We start from the raw sequence: 11,513 nt of genomic DNA on the forward strand, positions 1-11,513 counted from the left end.
TGTCAGAATTGTGGGTTTTTTTCATAAGTTCAACGCACATTTTTTCCCACTTTCTAGTGTACATTGTGGTAAAATGAATGGAGTCATTCTAAAGTACAACTCGTTCCGCAAAAAAACCCAAGTCCTCATATGTCTATGTGGATAGAAAAATAAAAGAGTTATGTCTCTAGGAAGACGGGGAGGAAAAAACGGAAAAGAAAAAATGGAAATTGGCTGTGGCGTGAAGGGGTTAAAACAAATTCATGTAGATTTCTTTTATTCAAGAAGAATTTACATCACAGAATAAGAACTCAACATGCATGAAAAGTTGTCTTCGATACGCTGTTCATTTACTGAGATTCCTCACAAAAGCCTTAAAGATGTCTTGCAGTAAGTTGCACCAGGGCAGTAGAGCAGCAGTAATCCGCCATCATGTGCGTCTCCCCGTGTCCTTGGGATCGTTCCTCTATAGTTCTTACATCTTGGTGGGATCGTTCTCCCTGCTCTTCACTTAGGTCACCAAGGTTTTCTGGGACACGATCCAAGTGTCTGTGGAGATAATGATAATGTGGAGATTGTGCGGCCAAGGACACGGAGAGAAGATGTCATCCCTTCTACTAGATCAGTGTAATTATCGCAAGAAAGTTATGTACGACCGCAGTGACCGAAGACCGTGATCTGTCTCAGCGACGTCCAATGAATCTTTGCAGCGCGGACCTTTCATGAGTTCTCTGATTTGAGGACCATCAAAAACTCCCTCCTTTACCTTCATGGTCAGTGCTGGGAATGTTCTGCAGATGTATCGAAGCATCTTCCTTCTTTGTTCAGAGCCTTCACAAACTGCTGCATTAAACCTAATTTGATGTGCAGTGAAATGATCGTATTCCTGACAACCAATGGTTCTGCTATTCCGCTCTTTTCTCCGACCACCATGTGTCCTTGCCAAGGCCGCTGATTCTCTCCCAGGGCTCATTCTCTGATCTTCTATCCCAGAGGCAGATAATACAGGGATACTTCATGTATCCACCCTGCTGTCCCAGGAGAACATTCTCCATCTATAGGTCCACACAGATTGGCCTCTGGTAATCGCGGTGTGATATTTTCTGTAGGACCAGAGCAATTGCTCTTCCATCATCTTAGCTGTGTGACCTATTGGGATTGGTCCGTATTCGTTTCCATTATATAAAAGCTCACAATTTAGGCTCCGCTTAGAACAGTTTATGAACAGCTGCCATTCGCTCGGTCAATATTGTGATTTGCCCATTTTCATCAGTCTTGAATATTGTTACAATAAACCAAAATCACTTTCCTCGGAGAATCATAGCAGGAAGTCCTCTTCTCTGCTGCGATACTATGTGATTCTGGTTCCCGGATGTCATAAATTCTTCTCTGCTAGTCCAGACGTCATCAATTCTGCTGATTTCTTTGGGAGTTTAGTTCTCTAATGCGGTCATTGAGCTGATTAATACCTTGTGGCTCTGATGAGGTTCCTGCAAAAGCACTTTCATCACGACCACCGATCTAGCTGAAGTGCAGGACTCCTCTTCAGATCTTCTAGCTTATTGACTGGTATTTCAGTGTAAACAGGTCGTTTTGCCTGGTCTAGGTCAGGATATGTCCATTAATGCCCTTTCTGTTCACCACACAGAAGTAACAATCATCTCTGTGATTCCTCTCTTCTCTCCTGACCATAGTTATGCCAAGGTTCAGACATTTCCTCCATTTGTGCTCAATTTACAGACAGTGTGTGGACCCCAAGTCTTCTCTTGTTCCCCTAGCTGTATTTAGCTTAGGTTTGCCCTTTTCACAAAATCAGAAATGGATTTTCTTTGCTCCTCCATGAGGAGGCCATGTTATCTTCTGCAAGGGTGAAAAATGTAAAGATTAGACACAATCAAAACTACATTGAAGACTGGTCTTCTGAATCAGTAATCACCGCACCTCTGATTATCCTAGGAAGGAACATACGGCGTCTAGTGAACACCAACCTTCCACTCTCAGAGCCGGGAGCACGGACTCTGCCTGACGTGAAGAGACGTCACCGAGGATGACAAATGTTCCGAGGAGCACGCTGCCGACAGTCGGTACAGAATCACAGATGGTCACTTATGTAAGTGCATTGCATGTAAAGGGGTTGTCCAGGCTTATCATGAGTCTGTGAATCCTCCCACCACGCGCTTCGCTCAACTTGCTTGTATTGCACAAGGCCGCGCTTATCACATAGTTATATACCTGTGGTCACAGGGCCTCTCCGTCTCGCCCTGCGTTACACCTTCTATGTTACTGCAGACTTTCTTGATAAGACTGGACAGCCCCTTTAATAAGTATTCCAGTATTTGCCACGCACCTTACAGACCATCTCTGATTCTATATTAATACCTGTCGAGGAAAAAGTCCCAGCTGTACATTATCTCAAAAAGTAGAGCAACTACAAAAAAACAAATGCCGTATTCTGATTCCGAGGACTAAATAGACCCAAGACGAAGCCTGAGCCGCAGAACGTCATCTGGTGTCTTTATTGATGAAGGGGGTTGGAAGTTTTGATGACTAGAAATATATTAAGAAATGAATTGGTGCTGCATTTTGGACTTCTGGTGAATGATCACAAAATATCATCAAAGTGATCACCAGAATTTGTTCTGCCCCTCACAGATCCTTCAACAAACGCGACCCAGTAACGTCCGCCATTATTATAAGTGGAGGCGCTAATCACCTTCTTGTGGTTTTTCTGCAGCTGAGGTGGAAGCCATTTGTGGTCGGGGAGAAGAAGCAAGACTTTGTGGATGTGAGTCAAAAGATGAACCGTGTGTATGACATCATGGCATCCTATCTGCACTGAAGCCGGGGGGGCACAAACATATGTATCTAATGGCTCTTATGTTGGGGTCCCCGATGGACGCCCCCTATATGTGCCCCTGCAAAGTCTTTAGAATGAATCTTCTGTAACAGTCATCAGAACAAATATATAAATGATCATATAAATACAACGGATAGGTAGATTAGGAACAACCTTTTAATACCCTTTCTGTATTTGAATGGAATAATGAATAAAAGTTACATTTTATAGCCTTATAGTGAGGGATATTATATAGGGTTTTCCCCATTTGGGTAATAATTGAATGTACATCCCTCCGGGCTATTGCTAGTCCTCTTTTGATTTTGGTATTCTGTAACAGAAGCTGTATCCAAGGGGTAATGTTTGTCCGTGCGGAGAGTGACATGTTGAGCATGTCAAGGTGAGGAGACTTCTAAGCTGCATTGCTCCTCTGGGAAATATGCAAATTGTCTCTTCAGAGAGGAAGAAGACTAGAACTTTAGTGCCACCTATAGGAAGAACAAAGTCCTTTTAGGATGATGCCTCAATACCATACACAGGCACCAATACCTTTGCAAATGTCTAAACAAATGTTTTAACTATTATTATATCTTTGTCATTATCTGTTCAGGGGCTGTACACGCTCTGTGGAGCTGGAGACACCAAGTCACGCAATGGGATCGCCATCCATATTTACACCTGTAATGTGTCCATGATTGACAGGTAAGTTAGTAGGGCGCTCCCCCTATTATTTTCACATAAGGCCGGGTTCACATGTTACAGTTTAATCATATTTTTCACTTAGGGGATTTTTGCACATGGAGGTGGGGGTTGTCTCCTCTATGTCTACATGATGTGTGATTTATCATTTCTTCCCTCCCAGGTGCTTGTATAATTCGGATGGGGATTTTCTTATCGGTGAGTTCAGATTTCTCCATTTTGTCACTTTCTTTGATAAAAGTTTTGCAGAAAGTTGCTGTAAAGTTGTGACTTTGTTGTGCAAACAAATGTCTGTCGGCTGCCACCTAGTGTCAGTGGTGGTAACTGCAGTATTAACCGACGTTACATCAAGTCTCCTATGATGTTGTTTTCTTCCCACAGTTCCGCAGCAAGGAAAACTCCTAATTCTCACTGAATTTGGGAAGGTCTTGGTAGAACCCAATGAGATCTGTGTTATTCAGGTGATATGAGGTCCTATGAGAAAACAGCAGTACAAGATATTCTATATGGCGGTTATAATACTGTATGTCTCTTGCATGGATCTCTACTTGGCAGCAAGGAATGAGGTTCAGCATTGAAGTCTTTGGTGACTCCAGAGGTTACATCTTAGAGGTCTTTGGGGTCCACTTTGAGCTACTTGACCTGGGACCAATAGGTAAGAGCCTGGGAGTGCTATATAGATATAAGGACAAAGAATATCCTTCATGTTCAAGACTGAAAACTGTTACCAATGATAATTGGACTTTATTGTAGGAGCCAATGGCCTGGCCAATCCCCGGGATTTTCTGACCCCTGTGGCCTGGTATGAAGACAGAACAGTAGCCGGTGGCTACACTGTGATCAGCAAGTACCAGGGGAAGCTCTTCTCCGCACAGCAGGTCATTCAATTTGTTTCTCAGATTATGGCTAAAGGGCTAGTGTTCTGCCATATGTAAATACACTTCTGACGGATTTTTGTATTTCATTTTTAAGCATTTTCATTTCATTCTGCACAAATTTTTCAAAATTATCGATTTTTTAAGTAGGAAGGTACAACCATGGGTATGACAACAACCCCAAAAAATCCATTGGATGAGCTTACCAAATGCAACACAGCAAAGACTTCATATTCGCAACTCATGCCTTAGGGAAAACACCACCTTACTATATTTCCCTGCAGTATAAATTATTCTGGCACCATTAGGGGTATGACAATAACCCTTACTGTTGTATGATGATACTCAATGGTTAGTAGCAAGAACTACAAGCAGCTAATTTTCCCAGAGAAACAATTTCTTTATTATATTACACTGCAAAATATGAATTAACAAATACTGTGATGGGTACAAAAACAACCCCAACTAATCTGTAATATAAACTTATCAAACATATTGAAGCCACTCAAAACAACCACCCTGATTAATCAGGCACCATAACTGGACTAGAGCACTGACTGAGTGTACACAACCGGGAAACAATGTCTTTACTATATCACCCTTCAAAATGTGTGTCATTATTTTTCTGGTACTGTGATGGGTACATTTTCCCCAATAGACTATTGCAAGGACATACTGTAAGTAAATCTCCTAGAGAAAATATGTATTTAATTTATGTAATATCCCAACTTCCCAGTGAACCTATTTTTGAGTTTATACTTCTTTAATCCTTTATTAAAATTAAGGTACTGGAGTGGGCACCAACACAACCCCTAAAATTGCTCAAAATTTTCTGTAATACAATGGTTCTAATTTTCTTCCTATATTTTATATTGGGTCTTATATGTGATCGTGTTATTGCAGTTTGTTGCTCAATTGCATTATATTTGCTTTGTGATAAGACCTCCTGTATTCTGGTTACATATAATGGCATTATGTCTTTCCTTCTTGCAGGATTTTTCACCATTTAATGTGGTTGCCTGGCACGGGAACTATGCCCCCTACAAGTACAATCTGGACCACTTCATGGTCATTAATTGTGTGGCATTTGACCACGCGGTGAGTTTTGGTGTTATACTATCTTTATTGAATCACCGTCTCTTATATATTTACATTTATCCTTTGTCTCCAGGACCCGTCCATCTTCACCGTGCTCACTGCTAAATCGGTCAGACCTGGGGTTGCTATTGCTGATTTTGTCATTTTTCCTCCACGTTGGGGGGTGGCTAACCACACCTTCCGCCCTCCCTATTACCACAGTAAGTGACAGTCACCCTGGCCAGGTACCTGCAATGTATCAAACCTAATGCGACGTGTCTCCTCTGTTAGGGAACTGCATGAGTGAGTTCATGGGTCTGATCAAAGGTCACTATGAAGCCAAAGAAGAGGGGTTCCAGCCCGGAGGAGGAAGTCTGCACAGCGCTATGACCCCTCATGGGCCGGACACCGACTGCTTCGAGAAGGCGAGCAAAGCCAAACTAGAACCGGAGCGAGTGGCTGAAGGAACAATGGTATATGGGAAGATCACCTCATTAAAGGGAACCGGGCAGCAGGATTTTACTAAGTAAACTACAGGCAGTGTCAGGTTGGGGCTGTTACACTGATTAATATGATACCTGAGGTGAAGAAATCCATCTAATGTAATCGGTGTTTGCAGTTTGGAGCTAATGAGATTCTTGTGCGCCGGGGCCGGACAGTAGGAAGGGTCTCATCCTGGTGCTCTAGGCCAGATCAGCAAGGTGAGACCTGCACACAGGCCGCCCCGAAGCACAAGTTTGTTCCTCATCATCGAGACAGATAGACAGCCAGAGAGAGCGAAAGACAGAGAGAGAGAGAGAGAAAGACAGAGACACTCTGGTTGGCTATTGGTGTCTCTCTGCCTCTCCCTCTCTGATGAGGAACATACTTGTGCTTCGGGGCGGCCTGTGGTCTTTTCTTGCTGATCTGGCCTAGAGCCCCAGGATAAGATCCATCTACAGTCCGGCCCCGGAGCCCCAGGATAAGATCCATCTACAGTCCGGCCCCGGAGCACGACCAGATCATTAACTCAAAACTGCAAACACTGATTCCACAAGACAGGTTTCTTCACTGCAGGTATCATTTTAATCAGTGCAGCAGCCCCAACATGATAAAGCCTGTAGTTTACTTAGCAAAATGCTGCTGACAGGTTCCCTTTAAGAAACATTTTTCTTATACAACTTGGAATTTGTAACAATGTATCAGTCTAGATAAACCTCTGTGGGTCCTGATTGTAACAAACTATGTATCAGGCAGGATTCCAGGCTGTTAATCCTACAGAAGATTGTGTAGACTGGATACAATTGTAACAAACCCTCAGCTGTGAACAGGACGAGCCTGGTATCGGGGGAGATTGATTTGCTGTGATTCTCCAGAGATGTGGCCATGTTTCCAGGGACCCGGTGACATCACAACTGTGACATCACACCTCCCATTATCTCCTCATTAGGATATTCTATACATATTTCTGTTTCAGGCCTTCATGTTTGAGTCTTCGCTCAGCATGGCGGTGACCCGATGGGGGTTGGAGACCTGCAGTCGCCTGGATAAAGAATATTATCGCTGCTGGGAGACACTGCGCAGTCACTTCACCCCCACACAGCGAAGCAAGAACTGAGCCCTGCAGAGCGTCACTCCTGACTGCAGCCCGTTCTTGTCCAAGGATTGTATATTATTACATATGATATGATGACGATCTCTAATCTCCCGTGTGATCTACATGAATGAGGAGGGGTCACAAATTATAATAAATCTGACATTGTATTCAAATTCATTGTTGAATGTAAACTCATCACGGCTTATCCTCCAGAGCTGAACTCACTATTCTGCTGTTACATCATGTCTTATCCTCCAGTCACATCCAAAGCTGCAGTCACTATTCTGTTACACCATGTCTTATTCTGCAGTCACTATTCTGCTGTTACATATCTTATCCTCTAGTCATATCCAAAGCTGCGGTCAATACACTGCTGTTACATCGTGTCTTATCCTCCAGAGCAGCACTCACTATTCTGCTGTGACATCAGATCTTTAGCTGTTCTCCGATGTTTTGGTGTTTTCCCTACAAGCGTTATGAGGAGTATAAACAATCTGTTGCGTTCTGTACGTGCAGCGTCCCGGCGATTCTTCACCAAAAATCACATGGGCCCCGTCCTCCTCCCCACGGTAATCTGCTGCCTGAGATCCAGCACAAGCGTCAGATTCCAGGGGTCCCAGAATGTAGGAGTCCTGGACACACGTCCTCCCCGCAGAGCAGCGCAGACCCCTGCAGAGCTGCCACAGATGGAAGCCTACAGCCTTGCAGAACTGAGCATGCAGATTTGGATGTGACTATAGTATAAGCAGAGGCCTCATCCTCATGCCAAACAGGAGGTGACCAGCAAAGCAAGAACCTGAGATTAATAGATCAGAGCTGCTGTATAAAGCATGGGGAGAGGTGGTCAGACACAGCCTGATCCTATAAGGCAGGATGTCGATTTCCGACTAACACACAACAACAGTTCGTGCGGCTGAGCCAGCGGACTCACTAATCAAAGGTGTTTCCTAGGAGCAGACCTGCAGTGTAAAGCATGGGGGACAGAGCTTCTAACGAGAAATTATTAGGATCTGCCGTCTTATTTGGTCCAATGTGCACATTGTCAAATTTGAAAATACCTCATTTTGGAGAAGACTCCAATCCATGAAGGCTCTGGGCGGGGTGCAGAGTAACACCCCCAAAATAAACAGAGATCCAAACCTGTCTGCTGACCCCACAATGTATAGAGCAGCCATCACCCAAGACCCCTGCCCTGAGCAGACAACTGAACCAGCCCCCAAAAGAATAATGTGGGGCATCCTAGGCGGTGGGTCTCATGGGTGGCCCATCAGGCTGCGTGATGGGCTCCCAGTGATGCAGGTGGGGGCTGAAGGCATCAGTCAGGTATGAACCCACAGAAGAGAAACTGTGCAGAAGTGTCAAGGCACGCAGAACGTCGCAGCTACTGTACAGAGGGGTTGGGGCATGCAGAGCGTCGCAGCTACTATACAGAGGTGTCGGGGCACGCAGAGCGTCGCAGCTACTGTACAGAGTGGTTGGGGCACGCAGAGCGTCGCAGCTACTGTACAGAGGGGTTGGGGCACGCAGAGAATCGCAGCTACTATACAGAAGTGTCGGGGCATGCAGAGCATCACAGCTACTGTACAGAGTTGTCGGGGCACGCAGAGCGTCGCAGCTACAGCTAAAATAGCTGTCGGGGTATGCAGAGCGTCGCAGCTACTATACAGAGGTGTCTGGGCACACAGCGTCGCAGCTACTATACAGAGTGGTTGGGGCACACAGCGTCGCAGCTACTGTACAGAGGTGTAGGGGCACGCAGAGCGGCGAAACTTCTATACAGAGGGGTCAGGGCATGCAGAGCGTTGCAACCAACTGAGGAGTTGGGGCACGCAAAGCAACGCAACTACTATAGATAAGGGTTGCGGGACGCAGAATGTCGCTGTCATGATACAAAGGGGTCTGGGCGCAAAGAGTGTCGCAGCTATTATGGATAGGGGTTGGGTTGCGCAGAGCATCGCAGCTTGCTGTGTATATGGCGGTAAAGTACAGAGCGCACAAGGTCATCAGGCCACCCCTGAGCGCCCCCTGCACATGGGCAGCGACGGGGTCAATGCTCCGCTGGCATCGTGTGGACATTGTATGGTCCTGTCCCCCGGCTGCGCCTCGTTTAGCAGATTACGGCCAGTCAGGATCGAGGGGGGGGCTGTGGGAATCGAGGTGATGACTTTTCTCCATCCAATCATCTGTGGGATCCCTGGAGGCCGCGCTCAGGCTCTGCTGCTTAGTAATGTGGGGTCCAGGCCTCGCTGGGTGAGACATTATGGGGCTGGGGGGCCGATTATTCCGGCTACGTCCCCTCCCCCGCAGTGCAGACGGCAAAGCATCAGGACTAGTGATGAGTGAGTGTATTCGTTACTATCCGCACGGATAGTATGGTATTCGGGTTATTCGCTATTCGGCGAGTATTTGTGTACTCACCTCGCTATATTCGGATGTCTCGCCCTGCAGTTTTGGCGCCTCCTTTGCAGCAACTAAACATACTGGGCCTCTTAACCAATCACAGTAATGCCGCAGACATCTTGGTTGCGGCATTACTGTGATTGGCTGGCCGCCCAGCGTCATAGGGTCTATTTAAGCCCTGACGCCGCCATTTTGTGCACATTGCGTCCAAAGCGTTCTATAAGCACAGGGAAAGATCGCTGAGCTGCTGGGAGAGATCTCTGAGCTGCTGGGAGAGATCGCCGAGCTGCAGGGAGAGATCGCCGAGCTGCAGGGAGAGATCGCCGAGCTGCTGGGAGAGATCGCCGAGCTGCTGGGAGAGATCGCCGAGCTGCTGGGAGAGATCTCTGAGCTGCTGGGAGAGATCGCTGAGCTGCTGGGAGAGATCGCTGAGCTGCTGGGAGAGATCGCTGAGCTGCTGGGAGAGATCGCTGACTTGCAGGGAGAGTTCGCTGAGCTGCTGGGAGAGATCGCTGAGCTGCTGGGAGAGATCTCTGAGCTGCAGGGAGAGATCGCCGAGCTGCTGGGAGAGATCGCCGAGCTGCTGGGAGAGATCGCCGAGCTGCTGGGAGAGATCTCCGAGCTGCTGGGAGAGATCTCTGAGCTGCTGGGAGAGATCTCTGAGCTGCAGGGAGAGATCTCTGAGCTGCTGGGAGAGATCGCTGAGCTGCTGGGAGAGTGTTTAGGCCTCTTGATCAAACAAAAGCCCTTTTCTGGGCTACCTGCAGTGTGTACTAGTTCTGTGTTTAAAGGTGCCGTTCACTAGCTCCATAATACCACCAAAAAATAGCTCTTTTCAGAGCTGAAGACTCATAACAAAGTCAGAGGACAAGGCCTCTACGCATTTGTCAAGCAGCAACAAATCTTCCACGACCACACAGTCTACTGACGATACACAGAAGGCTGGCCCTCTAATCCTGAAGCTGGTTCTCCTTCCTCCAGCCATTATCAGTCACAGGAGACATTTGACCCCAAGCTTGGCCACTCCGAGGATCTGTTTGGCACGTATCCTTTGGTTGGCTCTGGCCTATCACCGTGCAGCATTGAAGAGGGACAAGAGGAGGTGGCGTGCGTTGATGCTCAAGTATTTGAGGACCTACGGCCAGAAGAAAGCCACTTGGAGGAACGTCATTTACTGTCTCCAGAGGTGGAGGCTGATGATGATGAGACACAGTTGCCATCAGGTCAGCCTACAATGTCAACTGGGAAGGAGGATGAGATGGAAAACGAGGTGGTCGATGACGAGGTCACTGATCCGACCTGGTCCGTTGGCATGCATAGCCATGACAGCAACACAGAGGAAGATGGAGATGTAGCACCAACACAGGCACCAAGGGGTCGTGGTTTGCTCAGAGTGAGAACTGGGTCAACTGCTCCCAAGTGCACCCCCGCTGTGCACCAAGTCAGGGCAAAGGGGCGTTCAGCTGCTGTGCGGATGTGGAATTTTTTTTCTGAAAGTCCTTCAGAGAAAAACATTGTAGTCTGTAGCATCTGCCATACCAAGTTGAGCAGAGGCCAGGGCAACCTGAGCACCACCAGTATGAGAAACCACATGGCAGCCAAGCACCCTAGTATGTGGGCAGAACACCAGGGTACCAAATCTGCGTCTGCGGGTCAAACCAATGCCGTGTCGCCTGGGCTATGTCCTTCAGAATCTGCTGTTCAGGAAGCAGGCGCTCAGACCTCCTGCCCATAAGTGGCGGTTGCTCACGCACAACAAACATCAACCACATCCACTTCCTTGTCCCAGCGAAGCGTCCAATTGTCCGTGCCGGAGAGCTTGGAAAGAAAAGCGTAAATACCCAGCCACGCACCCACAGGCACAAATACTAAACTTGCACATTGCCAAATTGCTAGCTGTGGAGATGTTGCCGTTTAGGCTTGTGGGAACACAGTCTTCCGTGATCTCTTGGCTGTGGCTGCCCCACGATACAGTGGTCCCAGCTGCCACCATTTTGCCTGGTATGCCATCCTTGTGTTACACAAGCACGTGTTAAACAATCTGAACCGTGCTCTCACCAACGCCATAACC

General features: G+C 47.0%; 1 protein-coding gene across 1 annotated transcript in view; it reads left to right on the plus strand.

The window, feature by feature from the left end:
• HGD (homogentisate 1,2-dioxygenase) overlaps positions 1-7,215 on the plus strand; it is a 45,391-nt gene extending 38,176 nt beyond the window's left edge. Inside the window, exons 5-14 of the mRNA XM_073668713.1 lie at positions 2,714-2,764; positions 3,426-3,517; positions 3,678-3,712; positions 3,896-3,975; positions 4,070-4,169; positions 4,268-4,392; positions 5,383-5,487; positions 5,561-5,687; positions 5,758-5,939; positions 6,923-7,215. Coding sequence (XP_073524814.1) covers positions 2,714-2,764; positions 3,426-3,517; positions 3,678-3,712; positions 3,896-3,975; positions 4,070-4,169; positions 4,268-4,392; positions 5,383-5,487; positions 5,561-5,687; positions 5,758-5,939; positions 6,923-7,063 — 1,038 coding nt within the window. The 3' untranslated portion in view covers positions 7,064-7,215. The remainder of the gene's footprint in view (positions 1-2,713; positions 2,765-3,425; positions 3,518-3,677; positions 3,713-3,895; positions 3,976-4,069; positions 4,170-4,267; positions 4,393-5,382; positions 5,488-5,560; positions 5,688-5,757; positions 5,940-6,922) is intronic.
• The last annotated feature ends 4,298 nt before the right edge of the window (positions 7,216-11,513 follow it).

Source organism: Phyllobates terribilis, unplaced genomic scaffold (assembly GCF_046119375.1).
Source record: "Phyllobates terribilis strain yellow unplaced genomic scaffold, ASM4611937v1 Scaffold_2__4_contigs__length_985480577, whole genome shotgun sequence".
Lineage (NCBI taxonomy): Eukaryota > Metazoa > Chordata > Amphibia > Anura > Dendrobatidae > Phyllobates > Phyllobates terribilis.